The sequence below is a fragment of the Periplaneta americana genome, chromosome 2 (assembly GCF_040183065.1).
Source record: "Periplaneta americana isolate PAMFEO1 chromosome 2, P.americana_PAMFEO1_priV1, whole genome shotgun sequence".
In the NCBI taxonomy this organism is placed as follows: Eukaryota; Metazoa; Arthropoda; class Insecta; order Blattodea; family Blattidae; genus Periplaneta; species Periplaneta americana.
The window spans coordinates 47122611-47140714 of record NC_091118.1 but is presented as its reverse complement, the minus strand read 5'-3'; the positions used below and the strand labels follow the sequence as shown (position 1 = coordinate 47140714).

Genomic DNA, 18104 nt, shown 5'->3' with positions numbered 1-18104 from the left:
ACTAATTATGTCAGGTCACAGGAAATAAAATGGACTTTAACAACAATAAATAACCTACATTTATAAGCTTTGAAACCAAATGCTATTATAAATTGCTATAAATATTTAAGAAAAGCAAAAATATTAGTATGTCAACGAGAAATTTTGCCCCCTCTCTAGATTTTTATCATTTCAAACACTGACAGATGGTATTCTAATGTGTGTAACAGAGAAAAGAACATGGACGGCATTTTTTTTTCGAGTAATAATTTTTTTCATCATTCACTTCACATCATTGTTATATTTTTGCTTTATATCTTTGGATTTTACTAGACTAAGTACTGAAGCTGAAGGAAGAGCAGAAAAAGTCTCTACATTGAACGACGAATCTAATTTTTAAAGTATAGCAAAATGAAATAAGAGTTGCATTTTCTTTACATTGGTAGCACGTGTTCGCAGAGAATTTACGCGAATGTGCAAAGACAGTGAATAAAGTTGCGTAGTCACCGCCGGTATAGGGTTGCCAACCGAGCTGCAAGGACAGCGAATCGCCGGTCTTTCTGTTCGTCTCATTCACCTCTGTGAAATCCGCGAGATAGCGGGACACTTGCTGCCGCACTTCCGGGTATCACAGCCCGTCTCTACAATTCATGAGAACAACTGCATATCACTATTGTGCTATTTACGTTCCGAGAAATGTCCCTCTTCGGCCCGGGATAACCTTGACAGTTTCTCGGGATGCAACATAGACATGTCTGAAGAGTGGACGGTGTTACGTATCTGCAACCGACTTCTTAATTCATTGTTAATTGCTTCATATTCCTATCGACTAAGAACGGATTCTGAAGTAAATACTTTTTGTGTATGCTCTGAAGTAGTTCAAAGTTTCTGATATACCTTCCTAAACGTGTCAAACTTAATTTTGTTTCAAATATCCAATTTTTTTAAATACTAAGGATGCTATTCATAGACATTTCGCAGCACGCGCTACGAGCGTACTAAGCTCGCCTCGGCTATCCACTGGTTACTTGTACAGAATTCAAATCATATCTTATCGCTAACACTGGTTTATGAATACAAAAAACGCTGATCATCCACCGAAAGCCCGCGCTAAAAATGTCTATGAATTCGGCCCTAACAGTCTTGCTAATAAATCATGTATAGTTTTTATACGAGACACGCACAGTTGGGATAGAAAACGTTACTAATAAACCATACATAAACGATGAATGTATAAGTAATAACCACAGTCTAGTATATACAGTCGCGAAACTTGAGTTGTGAGGGTGCTAGGAACAATAGACTGTGCCAGTACAATTTTGCATTGCCTGTAATGAGGCGATATTAGCGATCCTAGTGGTCAGTAACTATCTATGGATGCATATTTACTACGTATTGAGCTTCGTGACTGCATATACTAGACTGTGCTTCGCAGTAATTATATACATGAAACCTCTTGTTTAAGTGTTGTACGACTATATAGAGAAAACATGGCCGCCTTTTAACAGCTGTTCGTATCGATTGTCATTTTATGATGGTGGTTGCCTTGTAACCACAGAAGAACAAAACAGAGCACAGAATAAGAATAATATTGCTGTAGCTGTACCACAGTCTAGTATATGCAGTCACGAAGCTTGAGTTTATGAGGGTACTAGGAACAATTGACTGTGCAGGTACTATTTCGCATTGTCTGTAATGAGGCGATAGTAGCGATCCTAGTGGTTAGCAACTATCTATGGATGCATATTTACTATGTGACTGTATACTGTATATACTAGACTGTGGCTGTACTCTTTGTTCAGAATATAGCTTGGTAATAGACCAGACCCAGTTGTAATATCGATACTTAACGCGGCACACTAGCGGATGCAATAGAGAATCTCAGTTATTGTTACCTTTCGTAATAAAATAATGACGAAACTATGACGTAGCTGTGTAACAGTTTTATTGTTATAGTACACGACGTATGTAGTGATTATTAGTCAGGAATTTACACACGACTTATAAAGAGCTATTCCCTGTGTAAGTATAAGACAGTTAAACGTCTGTATAAGAGTTTTAATAAGCGAAACCGTAAAATAATTTCTTCAGACGAATGTTGTGATAGTAGTTTACCAATTACAAGAGACACGACACGCTTTCTTCGCAATCTTACAATCCTTCATAAAATAATTTCGACGTCTTATCACCTTCCGCAACAGTTCAGCTGTCTGTCCGAGATGTATTGCAACTGGTTCAGTGTGCTTCCCTCTATCGAAAGGAAAGAGCATAACAGGCAAATACTGGAAAGCGGAAAGGCCTAAAAAAGGAGATATTTTATATCGTTAATAATATAGGCTATAATTTAGATGTATCTCTCATAATGTTATAAATAGGCCTATAGTATTTTTCAAAATATTATGCAAATATTAAATATTAAGAATACTATAGGCCTTATTCACAACTCCATTATTTTGTGCGTTTATTAGAATAACTACTGTAACACACAATCATATGCTTGCATAGGGAATCCCTTCACGCTATCTATTTATAGATCTGCTTGAATTATACATTCACATTACATCATAGTCGCCTAACCACTGTTTTCTTTTATTTAGCACATACTGTCCGTGTCCCAGCTCTGAAACTCTGTTAGGAATGTGGGTCACGTGGTTAATCGGTTTCGATAGGGAAGCACAATTTAAATTATTTACTATGTCAAATCGGAAAGAAAAGCCAGCTTTTTTATATTTTATTGTAGATATATTTTCAAGAATTCCGCATATGAAGATAAACTTTTTTTATACTTAGACATCTAAAAATTTGCCCCATAGACCTACTTATGATGGGACAGATATTTCGACCAGCGTTGACTATTGAGTTTAGAAGCGATTCAATAAGATAAATAGATGGTTAACATGGTTTATTATTATTATTATTATTATTATTATTATTATTATTATTATTATTATTATTATTGGTGGTGGTGGTGGTAGTAGTAATATTTTTTAATGATTCAAGCACAGAGATAATATTTTAGATCAACACTAGGCTCTATCACATTGTGGACCTCCCTGGCCGTGCGGTCAGCACAACGTAGTACCATCGCGGTTACGTACAGGATAAATACAAGACCCGGTACAAACACACAGTTACGTGGAATGGAGATTTATCTCCGTCAACGCAGATAATCGAACCACGGACCGCTTGGTTAGAAAGCTCACGCGCTTACTGAGTCATATAAACGAAACCACCTTCCATTCATTGATGAAAACAAATATATAGAAAATACAAGCAATTTACTAATACTACTTAATACTTCCATGCAATAAAATAACATAGGAACACAGTTTTCCTCATTGACATTATTTACAAGCAACTTGTAGCTTCTTATTATCGTAGTACGTACAGAAGTTCTATCGGCGTGAATTGAAAGCGAAACTAACGGGTTAATAGCCCTACTGCATGTGGTTCAGTGTACCGTAGCGATGGATCAAGGCACACAAGCTGCTACGGTAGTTACAGATAAATTGAAGTGAAGTTATAATTTGTTCTTCCTTTGCAAGTATTTGCATGTTTACATGTGGCTGGCTGATGGAGAGATATATGCGGACAAGTTGCTTGTACAGCTACTCCACCGGAAGACTGCAGCCGGTATACGTTCCACTGAAGTCCAGTAGAGGCATCGTACATTGCGTGCCGAGACAGTGGCACGAGAAAATCAGATTCAATCATGACTTTACCTCCATCGCTCAGTAGTTGTAATAGTGGTGGAGAGGATAGTGGTAAAATAATATTAAAGTCAATAATAATAATAATAATAATAGGCCTAATAATAATGATAATAATAGGCCTAATAATAATAGGCCTAATAATAATAATAATAATAATAATAATAATAATAATAACACGGCGTTATAAAAATTATTTATGACAGCGGATTTTCAGTCCCTACACAGCGACAAGACGTCACATTCCTTGGCTTACGAAGGGAACAGCAATTAGTTCAATGACCGCTCTGCAACTAGCGTACATCTAACGTTCAGTATCGGGACCGAAAATCCGCTGTCTGTTTATGACCATAAATAGGCTATTGCTTGTGTAAAGAACACCCCGAAACAATTAATGAGCTACCTGTAGAGCTCAGACGGTAGGTGTATTTGCCTGTTAAACCGCAGCTTCGATCGGGCGTGGGTTCGATTCCCGCTTGGGCTGATTACCTGGTTGGTTTTTTTTCAAGGTTTTCCCCAATCGTAAGGCGAATGTCAGGTAATTACACGGAGAAATCTGGGCGTCATCTCTCGAAATACCATCTCGGTATCATCAACTACATCGACACAAAACGTACAGCATCGTTAAATAATGAACGGTGTATTTCAATGATCACGTGAAATGTCTGTACTAGAATTAAAGTAATAAAATGCAATACAAGTATATGCTTTCTAAGGAATTGGCTTGGTCAGTGCTGAGAAGAATCTGTCTACTGAAGTAGCCTGTGCACCGGAAGGGAGAAGAGTTCGGGGCAAAAGAAGACACAAGAATGATGGATGTCACTTTCTTGTCGAAAATAAACCAAGACTGTCAATGCATAGCTTATGACATATAGAATGTACATAGAGAGTTATATTGGCATTAACCCCGATAGTCATTGTCCAGTAACGATCGGAAAATCACAGTTAAGCTTTGAGCGCTAAGCATTTCAAACTTTCAATTGCTTCTCCTGCAAAATGTGTTCCAAATGATATCCATCATTTTTGCAGTGGACTCTTAATATCAAATGATAGACGACATTAAAATATATGGATCATATGCGGAGACTAAGAGAAATGCGGAAAATAGTAAAGATTGGAAAGAGCTGGGTTTGCAGTGAAAGACCTGCCCTTGGGGAGAACATTATAAATGAATGAATATACTTTCTGTAATAGGCCTACTGTAGCGTATTTTATTTGAAGGGTTCAGAGCCATAGTAGGCCAAGCGCCATTTATTAAAAACGGAGAAAGCAAGGTTTAAAGTTAACTGAATATAATAGTTTAATGAAGATTGACATGTCATTTAGTTGTAATGTTCATACTTTATATTACTTGCTATATGTTTTTATTAAATTATGGTAATCACTTAATTTTAGCCCTTGTTTTCTCCGTTTTTAATATATGGCGCTTGGCCCACTATGGCTCTGAACCCTTCATTTTATATTTATGTATAGCCTATACATTAATTACTCAATAGGCCTATCTCCATGACTATTGCTTGGAAAATCTGAATGAATGAAGGGGAAATTGAAGAAAAACTACTAAAAACCACGCAATCGGTCGTCCTTGTAAGGAAACCAAGACTGAGAGGAAGTCTCTTTGTGAGTTCCAAGCCTCTTGGTCACTTGTCTCACTCCGATGTTCGCCGTTCCGTTTGAGGAGAATTATGCAAGGGGAAAGTCGAAAATGGATCTAATCTAATAGCTATCACATGCAAATACTAACAAATTCAGTAACTGTGTAATGTGGACAAGAAATTTCTGCTACGGTATCAGTGGTAAAGCCATTATAACCCTTCATGTCTACAACTTAACAATGCAGCTACCTTGATGATCGCTAGGACTGCTTTTCCATATCTGTTACTCAGCTTGAAGCTTTTCATGGGTTTCTGTCTCTAACGAACCCGCTATAAGAATGTATCTACCTCGTCCTCGCAATCTTTCCTACTAATTTAATCCCTGCTCCATCATATCCGCACTGAATTAACACTTCATTTCGAAGGATACGCATAAATAAATTAACATCAACGTTACATCTGTTTTTATTACGAATGCCCCAATATCTAAATATTTAGAATGATTACTACACTTTTACTACGTTATACCTACTACTTTTGACCAATAAAACGGTACGAAAGGACGTGTTTTAACCAATCATGGCTGTTTATCGCTATAATTTTATCACTTCCCTAGCATTTGTTTATGTTTATCATTTCCCTAGCATTTGTTTATTTTTATCACTTCCCTAGAATTTGTTTTTTTGTTTGCCATTTCAAACTGCACATTCTTTACGGTACTATGAAACATGCTTTGCGATCGTCATTTATTTGCCGCATAGATAGTCAACTGAAAATGGCGGCTACGTTCAAATGTTTTGGTGAAGCCGCATTATTGCAATAGAATTTTCAGTAAGTCAATTAATACCTATTTTATTATATTAGAGTACTTTATTTCTTTTAATCTTTATATACTTTCTTCTGTTTCTTTCTTTGCCAACATTTCTAATAAATAATAATAATAATAATAATAATAATAATATTTATTCTGGTGGTGCTAAGGCCATAAGGCCGTAATGAGAACGACCGAGCAAGAAACTGCTTCTTCCATCACAATAAAATTCTCGTAGAAATCGATAACTGAACTCCAGCCAAATTAACATAGGCCTATATCTCTTCAGATAACGTATTCCAAATGAAGAGTCCACTGCAAGAATGATGGATGTCATTTGGAATACATTTTGCAGGAGAAGCAATTGAAAGTTTGAAATGCTTAGCGCTCAAAGCTTATCTGTGATTTTCCGATCATTGCTGGACAATGACTATCAGTGTTAATGCCATATAACTCTCTATGTACATTCTATATGTCTTAAGCTATAAATTGACAGTCTTGGTTCATTTTCGACAAGAAAGTGACATCCATCATCCTTGAGTGGACTCTTCAAATTTAATGACATTTCATGCAACAAACATCAATCCTATTATTCCTACAAATTTCTACGTGCACTACTAGTTCTTGTTTATGGTAAAGAACAACAGTCTATCACCGAGAAAGTTGGCTCAGGCTGTAGCGTTTGAGACTCGCGTTCAGGAGGTCCCAGGTAGCCTGCCAATCTGACTGGGGTTTTTAATGATTTCCCTGTCACGAAAGGTAAATGTCGGATTGAAAATTTATATACCGTGATCAACTACCACCTCAATCACCAATATCATAAACATTGATCAAAACCTGAAATCAACACACAATAGAAACAGAAACTCAACAATAGTAACAACGACCTACTGGTATAACAGATCCTAAAACACGCGATATGACCGCAGATGTTAAAGCATGTATAAATAAACCTAACATGCACACACACACACACACACACACACACACACACACACACACACACACACACACACACACACACACACACACACACACACACACACACAAAGTTATTTCTACAAGAAATAGAATCAAATTACTTACATCTTTATAATTAATTTTATTTCATTATAAAAAGAAGAAGAAGAAACATTGATATTTCTCACTAGCTCAATCCTCTGCATTTAGGATGTTAGATACCACATCTTGACGGAAATAGAAAGTGACAAACATAAGAAAAGCATGTGCACACTAATTATGGAAGATTGTAATTGCTACCAGTGACGGTACTTTACCGTTACCATTGAGGTATGCGCTACTTGGAGGAATTGTAACTAATTCCAGTGATAGTTTTAACCTGTTTTATACCTTACATAACTGTGGGGACTTGCATTGACTGCAGCTGCTTATTATATACATTGAATCACGAATTGTACAGACTTGTAATTTGTTGTCAGTGATAATTTCAACCCATTTACATAATAATTGTAACATGTAGGGATTGCTTTTGCTACTATTGATAGTTTTAACCCGTTTCACTTAGTAATTTATAGTGAAATGTGGTGCCTTGCGATTGTTGCCAAAAACAATTTCTATTTATTTCACAATTGTGATATTTGACATATTATGGTTACCACCGATAACTTTAAACTGTTTTACATAATATATAATATCGCCAATGATAATTTTGATCCATTTTACTTAGAACTGTGACATATGGGAACTTTTAATTGTTGTTACTAATAATTTTGATCTGTGTTAGATAGAACTGTAAAATATGGAAGTTCCAATTGTTGCCATTTAGTGATAATTTAAGACATTTACATAGAATTATGAATTATAGCAACTTGGAGTTTTAACCTGTTTCCCATAGAAATACGAATTGTAGGAACTTTGAATTGCTATCAGTGCTATTTATTTTACATTTAACTGCGAGTTGTCGAGAATTTCAATTGTTGTCAGTGATAGTTTTAATCTATTCTGTGTAGAATTACTAATCGTAAAGATTTTCATTTGTTGCTAGTGACAGTTTAAAACTGTTACACATAGGATAGTTACTAATTTTTCATTTGTTTCATTTGTTGCCAGTGATAGTTCAAATCTGTTCTACGCACATAGAATTACGAATTATAGAGATATTATAATTTGTTGCAATTGATAATTTAAACCTGTACCACATACAATTACGAATTGTAGAGACTTTCACTTGTTACTAGTGATAGTTTCAACCTGTTATACGTATAATTACGAACCATTGGAAATTTCATTTATTGTCAATGATAGTCTCAACATGTTGTACATAGAACTGTGAATAGGAGAGATTTGCAGTTATTTTCATTGATAGTTTTAACCTGTTTTACATAGAAGTGTCATTTCTAGTTTCAATGTGTTCTGCTTATACTTATAAATTGTAGCAACTTACAATTATTACAGGTGATAATTCTGTTTTTTTTTTAATATTAAATGATTATGTAAGGGGGGAGGCTTTAAAGTGTTGCTATTTGTAGTTTCAGACCTTTCTACGCACAGTTGTAAAAAGGAACTTGCAATTATTTCAGTGATAATTCGCGGGTGCTCGTGTAAAGGAGATTAAGTCAAATGGTAAGATAATGCAAATTTCCTCCCTTGGTAGTGAACTTAAGCCCCTTGTCACAAAATACGGACCACTGTAGCTGTATCATCGATGGAAGAATGATTTAATCCCTTTAACACAAGGAAGAAATAATCGTGGAGAGTTCAAATCTATACCACAGTCTACTATATACAGTCACGAAGCTTGAGTTTTGAGGGTGCTAAAAACAATAGACTGTGACGGTACTATTTTGCATTACCTGTAATGAGGCGATATTAGCGATACTAGTGGTGAGCAACTATCTAATGCTTGCATATTTACTACTTATTGAGCTTCGCGACTGTATATACTAGACTGTGTCTATACTTATCCTATTTGTCAATTCATACTTAACCCCTTCTATACCAGCACCCGCGAATTTTAACGTATTTGATGTACAATGCGAATTGTAAAAACTTGGCAGCTGTTGGCAGTGATATCTATAACCTGTCCTACATACAATTTTCAACCTTAACGAATTGTAGTTGTTTAATTACAGTTTTAAGGTGTTTTACATAGAATTTTGAATCTTAGCGAATTGTAGTTGATTTCAGCGATAATTTCAACTTGTTTTATATAGGTTTTTAAATCTTAGCGAGTTGTAGTTGTTTTCAGTGATAATTTTAACTTGGTTTATACAGAATTTTGAGCCATCGGCATAGCTTAGGCGGCTAAGGCTCTTGCCTGCCGATCCGGAGTACGCTCGGGCGCGGGTTCGATTCCCGCTTGGCCTGATTACGTGGGTAGATTTTTTCCGAGGTTTTCCCCAACTATAAGGCAAATGTCAGGTAATCTATGGCGAATCCTCGGCCTTATCTCGCCAAATATCTCGCTATTATCAATTTCATCGACGCTAAATAACCTCGTAGTTGATACAGCGTCGTTAAATAACCAAGTAAAATAGATAAGTAAATAAAATACAGAATTTTGAATCTTAGCGAATTGGATTTATTTTCAGTGATAATTTTAACTCGTTTTATATAGAATTTTGAATCTTAGCGGATTGTAGTTGTTTTCAGAGAATTTGTTTTATATAGAATTTTGAATCTTAACTAATTGTCGTTTTAGTGATAATTTTAACTTGTTTTATATAGAATTTTGAATCTTAGCTAAGTTTTTTTAATTGATAGTTTTATCATGTTTTAAAAATAATTTTGGATCTTTACGAATTTTAGTTGTTTCAAATTGTACTTTTAATCTATTTTAGATAGAATTGTGGGTACTTGCACTTATCAGTGATATTTTGTCTTCTTTACATAGAACTGTGAATTATAGTAACCTTTAGTTATTTCCAGTAAGTTTTAACATGTTTTACTTTTAATTTTGAACCTTAACTATTTTTAGTTTTCAGTGATAATTTTAACCTGTTTTACATAGGACTGAGATGACTTACATTTGCCAATGATAGTTTTAGGTTTTTTTACATAGAACTGCGAATCGTAACAACTTGTAGTTGTTTTCAGTTATAATTTTAACCTGTTTTACGTAGAATTTTGAATCTCAGCAGATTGTAGTTGTTTCCAGTGGCAGTTTTAAACTGTTTTACATAGAACAATGAATCTGACCGATCTGTTAATAATAGTTTTAACCTATTCTATATAGAATTGTGAGGACTTGCACCTACTCTATAGGCATATACAATGTCGGAACGTTTAATGTTTGTTGGGTAGATAACTTTAACGTATTCAACAAAGCATTCATTAATAAAAACTGTAAGGACTTGCTGATTGTCAATAGTAGCTTTACACTATCGTGCAAAACTTTATGAATTATGGGGATTTGCAGTTGCTTCCAGTGATAGTTGCAACATATTTAACCTAGTTGTTTTTTTTTTTTTGTGAGAGCCTACATTTCTTATCAGAAACAGTTTTTATTTCTTCTACCTGACATTATAAATTGTGGAGACTTAAAATTATTAAGCGATAGCTTGAAAGTATTTCATTTAAAATTATGAATATCAGGAGGTTCATATTGTCAATAACAGTTTTAATACAGTATGTTCTGCAATTGAAGGGTTCAGAGCCATAGTGGGCCAAGCGCCATATATTACAAGCGGAGAAAACAAGGGTTAAAATTAAGTGAATACCATAATTCAATGAAACATATAGCAAGTAATATAAACTATGCACGTTAAAACTAAATGATAATATTATATCAATTTTCATTATACTATGTTATTCACTTAACTTTAACCCTTGCTTTCTCCGACTTTAATAAATAATTAAAATTATTTCCAGTGACAATTTTAATATTCTTTGTTGTCATTGAGAGTTTCAGCGTGCAATCATTGTTAATGATAGTGTCTGCTTCTTTTTCTTAATAATACGATGTAGAGACTTGCAATAGTGGACAGCGATAGTTCTAACAATTTCTACTCAGCTTTATTAGTTTCTCGACTTGCAGTTAGTTAATTTGCAACAGTTAGACGAAGTGGGTGAGGGTTGATACTTTTGGTCATGCGGAATGGTTGTTAATGATAGTTGTATTAAATGTGCATTAGTTGGTGACATGTCAGTGACGAACCCTACGAGGCATGCACTAGTTTAGGGACTTACAGTTATTGCGATCTCCGCCGAAGAGCTTGTGGAAGCGGATGAAGTCGGGGCGGCCTCCGAAGTGCGAGCCCTTGGTGATGAGCACTTCTTTGATGAGCTGGAAATTGTTGACGACGACGCAGGTTGTGGTGCCGAGTGTGATGCTGTAGATATCGCCGTAGACCTTGGCGAGGGCCGTGAAAGCCTCGAAGGGCACCTCGTAGCGACCCATCAGGTGGAGACTGCCTAGTAGAGGCCAGGGTTTGGGGCCGGGGGCGCGGTGCTTGGCGTCGTGGGGACTGCGGGCACGGGCCCTCCTCAGCGCCACCAGGAGTCCGAGCAGCGCTACAACCACCGCCGCCAAGCCGAGTGTCACCAACAGTACCATGGCTGTTGCTGCTGAGAGAGCTTGTTCTCGCTGCTACGGGCGACGAAGCTTTGGGTCACCACCGTGGCGTTCCACCCTTCTATATTTGTGAGGACCACCCCCCCCCCTTCTCTCTCTCGCCGGCGGAATTTATGAATATTCAACAGTTATACTTATCTCTCCTTTATTCACCTCCCTGTCTTCCTTATTGTACCTCTTCCATCGCCACCACCGACCACTGTACATCCCCGTTACGTAACACCAGTATCCTCCAATCAGTGACGTGGATGGGATGACCCTCCTCGCCTTCTCCTACCGATTCCCCCCACTTATTGGACGTCGTCTTCTTCCCCTCCCCTCCGCCGCCTGTCCTGTGTGTTCTACATCTCATAGTGGTGTCAGGTAGAACTTCGATTGTTCGTATCCCTTCACCTTGACCATGAAAATATTGTCACTTCTACCCCTAAACTTCTCCGTCTAGAGGTCTTGGTGTTTTTTCTTCCCCTACCTTCCCCGCCCCCGCCACCGCGCAGACAATACTGGACTCTGCAGCTGTGTGCAAATCACAGTGGATTTAAATGTGTTGTAATTGCGCTAGACCAGCGTGCGTCTAGGCTAGATCGGCCAGCAGGGGTGGAGCCCGTGAGCACGCCCATAGCTCTGATAGTACCCCGCTCCTGCCCGCCCTCTCCGCGGCTTATCACAGCAATAAGGACATTGTCTGTCCTTCTCTGGGTCTCGTGTGGAGAAGAGCCTGGATCGCGGCGACGTGAACAAGTGCCACACCGACAGCTGACAGCGCAGCCGGTGAGTACCACTTTATCACCTTACGCAAGGTTAGGTTAGGTATGTGCTGCTGTTATCACACTGCAAGTAGGGTTAGATTCTGCTTGGAGTAGTACACGATGTTGTGTTCAATTGTCTTGTATTACATGGAGCTGGGCGGGCTTTCAGTTGTTAGTAATAGTTTTAAATGTTCAGTCTGTTCTACATAGATTATGTGCGTTTGTCACGTGGAGCTAGGTTGTATCATGTTACGGTATGTTAGGTTTTGTTCAAGTGTTACATGGAAATGGCCGGGCTTTCAGTTGTTATTAATAGTTTTAAATGTTCAGCCTGTTCTACATAGATTATGTGCATTTGTCACGTGGAGCTAGGCTATATCATGTTACGATATGTTAGGTTTTGTTCAAGTGTTACATGGAGCTGGGCGGGCTTTCAGTTGTTAGTAATAGTTTTAAAAGTTCAGTCTGTTCTACATAGATTATGTGCATTTGTCACGTGGAGCTAGGCTATATCATGTTACGATATGTTAGGTTTTGTTCAAGTGTTACATGGAGCTGGGCGGGCTTTCAGTTGTTAGTAATAGTTTTAAATGTTCAGTCTGTTCTACATAGATTATGTGCATTTGTCACGTGGAGCTAGGCTATATCATGTTACGATATGTTAGGCTTTGTTCAAGTGTTACATGGAGCTGGGCGGGCTTTCAGTTGTTAGTAATAGTTTTAAATGTTCAGTCTGTTCTACATAGATTATGTGCATTTGTCACGTGGAGCTAGGCTATATCATGTTACGATATGTTAGGTTTTGTTCAAGTGTTACATGGAGCTGGGCGGGCTTTCAGTTGTTAGTAATAGTTTTAAATGTTCAGTCTGTTCTACATAGATTATGTGCATTTGTCACGTGGAGCTAGGCTATATCATGTTACGATATGTTAGGTTTTGTTCAAGTGTTGCAAGGAGCTGGGCGGGCTTTCAGTTGTTAGGCCTATCATGTAACTATATTTAATTATGTTACGTTACATTCTACAGTATGTCTGGAAAGTCCGCATACTCCTACACCTTACGCAAGGTTAGGTTAGGTATGTGCTGCTGTTATCACACTGCAAGTTGGGTTAGATGTTGCTTGGAGTTGTTATGTTCAATTGTCTTGTATTACATGGAGCTGAGCGGGCTTTCAGTTGTTAGTAATAGTTTTAAAAGTTCAGTGTGTTCTATTTAGATTATATGCATTTGTCACGTGGAGCTAGGCTATTTCATGTTACGATATGTTAGGTTTTGTTCAAGTGTTACATGGAGCTAGACTATATCATGTAACTATATTTAATTATGTTACGTTACATTCTACAGTATGTCCGGAAAGTCCGCATACTCCTACACCTTACGCAAGGTTAGGTTAGGTACGTGCTGCTGTAATCACACTGCAAGTATGGTTAGATGTTGCTTGGAGTTGTTATGTTCAATTGTCTTGTATTACATGGAGTTGAGCGGGCTTTCAGTTGTTAGAAATAGTTTTAAAAGTTCAGTGTGTTCTACTTAGATTATGTGCATTTGTCACGTGGAACTAGGCTGTATCATGTTACGATATGTTAGGTTTTGTTCAAGTGTTACATGGAGCTAGACTATATCATGTAACTATATTTAATTATGTTACGTTACATTCTACAGTATGCCTGGGAAGTTCGCATACTCCTATACCTTACTAGCTTCTTATTAGCGTATCAGTCCACACTTGTGGACTAACGGCTAGCGCGTCTGGCCGCGAAACCGGGTGGCCCGGGTTCGATTCCCGGTCGGGGCAAGTTACCTGGTTGAGGTTTTTCCGGGCTTTTCCCTCAACCCAATACGAGCAAATGCTGGATAACTTTCAGTGCTGGACCCCGGACTCATTTCACCGGCATTACCACCTTCATCTCATTCAGACGATAAATAACCTAAGATGTTGATAAAGCGTCGTAAAATAACCTACTAAAATTAGCATATCATATTATATTATTACATTGTAATTATTTATTATTAATATTCATAACATTAGTAATTATTGTTGTTATGTTGATGTACCGTTGTTATTGTCGTTGACTTCGTCTCACTCAATCGTCATTCTGTGAGTTGAAATGGCAGACAAAAGTTCGTTCTCTAAAGTGTTCTCATATGATGCTAATTGTCTCTCCTCTGTGAGAACGTTCATGTGTCCATACACTAATGACTAATCACTCTTCAACAGAAAACGAACTTGTGTCTGTCATTTCACCTCACAGAATGACGATCGAGCGAGTCGAACTCAACAACAATAAGAATAACAACGGTATACCGACATAACAACAATGCACTAACAACAATTACTAATGTTATGAATATTAATAATAATAAATAATTACAATATATAATAAAATATGATACGCTAATAAAAAACTAGCAAGGTGTAGGGGTATACGGACTTCTCGGATAGACTGTAGTGTCACGTGAAGCTAGGCTGTAAGTTATGGTCAAATGGTTCGTGAAGCTAGGTTATGTCATGTTACGTTATTGTGTTAGATTATCTCCATGTGAAGCATGAGGTTGGACTATATCATGTTTACATTATGGTCATGTGTTATATGGAGCTGGGCTATATCGTATAACTAGACTCCTTTATGTTACGTTACATTTTAGTGTCACGTGAAACTGCTGTATCATGTTATGATATTGTTACTTGGAACTGAACTATTTCATGTTGCGATAAGATAAGTTGTGGTCATATGTTTCGTGAAGCTAGTTTATATCATGTTACGTTATTATGTTAGATTATCCTCATGTGATATATGGGGTTGGGCGATATCATGTTTAGATTAACTTATGACCATGTGTTATATGGAGCTGGACTATATCATGTTAGGTTATGTCCACATTGTGTTATTTGGTTATGTTATCATGTTAATATGGAGTTGAACTAGATCACGTTACGATATTATATTATGTTCTAGTGTTTTTTATACATGGAACTGTGTTATGTTATGTTACGATTTCATGTTAAGTTACGTTCATATGTTACGTAGAGCTACGCTGTGTCATGTTACGTTGTTAGTCTTTTCTATAGCACGCGGCACTGAAACTTCCAACTTGCATTTTTCTGAGTTCTACGATGCTGGAATCTGTGACAGGTTATGTTATAGTTTACGTTAGGCTTTTCGTATGCCTTGCACATGCTAAGTGAAGTGAAATGTGAGTTTTGCGTTCATTTTGAAGTGTTCTACCTCCCCACTTGTTAAATAATCACTTCTAGGTCAAGTCAACTGATGTCCTATAAGAATTATTCACATTCCAAACTACCTTCCCTCTGAAAATCAGATCATCTTTCTGTCATTTTCGTAAAAAAAAAACCCTCCAGTGTTGCGTCCTATGGAAAACCCGTTATTTTGTTAGATTATCTTCATGTAGGGCTATTACATTGAGTTCAACTATAACCTAACATATTACGGTATTATGTTATGATCACGTGTTACATGAAGCTGGGTTATATGTCATGTTACTATATTGTGTTAGGTTATGAGTATGTGTTACTTGGAACTAGGCTGCATCATGTAACGATACTATGTTAGATTTTGTTCAAGTGTTATATAAAAATGAGCCATGTCATGTTGGGATTATCATGTTAGGTTACGTTCAAGTGTTACATGGATCTGGGCAACATGTTAGGTTGTGACCACGTATTACCGTATGGAGCTGGCAATATCATGTTACGGTGTTAAGTTAGGTTAAGATTAAGTGTTACATAGAGCTTGGCTATTTCAGGTTACGATATTAGGCTGTGTTAGGTTATGTCCATGTTTTACGTGAAGCTGTGCCATAATCATGTTACAGTGTTGTAAGATTGTGTTGATATATTACGTGGGGTTAGTGTATTATATTAGGATGTTTACATTGTTATGCAAATTTAATCGTGTTAAGATGATTTTGTTTCGTCAAGCTACGTTGCTTAACGGCCACTAGGACTGAGTTTTTACAAAAGTGGTCGAAATCATTTTTCGTTTATTTTTTTATTTTATTTTTATTTTTATTTCCCCCCCCCCCCCGTTTTACCTTGGGATCTTAGGAAGTTGTGATAGTAAGAGGTTTCTTGCCTCTATGTCTTCTTTGGGATGCAGGAGCGATTTTTATGTAGGCTTGCTCCATAACTCAGTATTGCATCTCTTTTCTCAAATTTGCCTTTTTCTCGAAACTACATTTTTGTTGTTCAAACAGTTTTAACCAAATTCAATTACAATATTCGTACATGCCTGTGCATATACATGTAGTATCTGAGATCTAACGTTGAAACATTTTGGTAGCTAAACATTTATTATTTAAATAAAGAATGAATAAATAAATGTCTGATTTTCAAAAATGTATTATGCCCAAATTAAACTAGCTACCTAGAATTTCTCAACCTTAATGTATTGTTCGTGAATCTGGATATATATGGGAAAAATATTTGAATATAATGCGCATGGAAATTTGCATAATTAAAACTAAATTAACTTCGAAATTAGCAATCCGATTGAGTTCAAAATTTATACACACCTTGTTTTTAATTATCTCTCAAACTGTTAAAAAATGAAAGAAATCTGATTAAAATTGTAAAAATTTCAAAACTCATTTCTAATGTCCTTTAAATACTAGGCCTACTTAGAGGCAGGCTATGTTAAGTTATGTACATGTGCTGCTTGGAGACAGGTTTTGTTAATGTATAGTATGTTTACAAATTACCACAGTCTAGTATATACAGTCACGAAGCTCAATACGTAGTAAATATGCATCCATAGATAGTTGCTAACCACTAGGATCGCTACTATCGCCTCATTACAGACAATGCGAAATAGTACCTGCACAGCCTATTGTTCATAGTACTCTCATAAACTTAAGCTTCGTGACTGTATATACTAGACTGTGATATTACTATAACTGAAGTTAGTCTGGTTGTGTTGGGATAATTCTACCTCACATAGTTGACATATTTAAATGGTAGCCTACGCTTAGCTAAGGCTGTCTGCATCGTTATGTAGGCCTACCTTACGCTTGTGCGGTTATCAGAATTATTCTTTCTCGTCAAGACAGATTATAGGCCTATTTGTGTACTATGTAGGCATACATGAAGAGTATGTTTTTAACTGGTTATTTAACGACGCTATGTTAGCTACTATGTTATTTAGCGTGTTGTTTATCTTGGAAGGAAAAGGGCTAAGCGCCGCAGGAACAGTTTAAGAGGGTTCTTGGATCTGTGATCTGAAATTTCCCCTGAAACGACGAGAAATTTGGTTCATTCAATGCCGAGACGTCTGGAAGCTGTTATCCGTGCTAATGGCTTGCATATAGGATACTGAAAATACATTACAGAGACCTATTACAGTATATGAATTAGTATAATGTGCCAATACTTTTTTTTTTAAATCAGAAAATAGCTTTTCCTTTGTAAATAATTATTTTGTGTTGTTATTTCTGTGAAAGATTTTTAGTTTTACATTATATTAAGGAATAAACATTTTATTTTCTTAAACTTGCCCTTTATACAGATCTTATAGGGAAAACATTGAGTGTGCCAATACTTTTTGGTGCCAGTGTAGATCTCTTTCTTCAAATTACAATCAATTTACTGTTTCTCTCTTTCTTTCTCCCTTTCTTTCTTTTTTTTCTTTCGTTCTTTCCTGCTTTTTTCTTTCTTTCCCGCTTCTTTCTTTCTTTCTTTTTTTCTTTCTTTCTTTACTAAGAATTAGTTCTGCG

At 36.7% G+C, this 18104-nt stretch overlaps 2 protein-coding genes across 2 annotated transcripts in view; one reads left to right on the top strand and one right to left on the bottom strand.

The window, feature by feature from the left end:
• Positions 1 to 11855, bottom strand: part of spo (spook) — a 32671-nt gene extending 20816 nt beyond the window's left edge. The window contains exon 1 of the mRNA XM_069816723.1: positions 11244 to 11855. Coding sequence (XP_069672824.1) covers positions 11244 to 11610 — 367 coding nt within the window. The 5' untranslated portion in view covers positions 11611 to 11855. The remainder of the gene's footprint in view (positions 1 to 11243) is intronic.
• Positions 11856 to 12234: 379 nt separating this feature from the next.
• Positions 12235 to 18104, top strand: part of nvd (cholesterol 7-desaturase nvd) — a 363650-nt gene continuing 357780 nt past the window's right edge. Inside the window, exon 1 of the mRNA XM_069816745.1 lies at positions 12235 to 12396. The gene's annotated coding sequence lies outside the window, so the exon portion shown is untranslated. The remainder of the gene's footprint in view (positions 12397 to 18104) is intronic.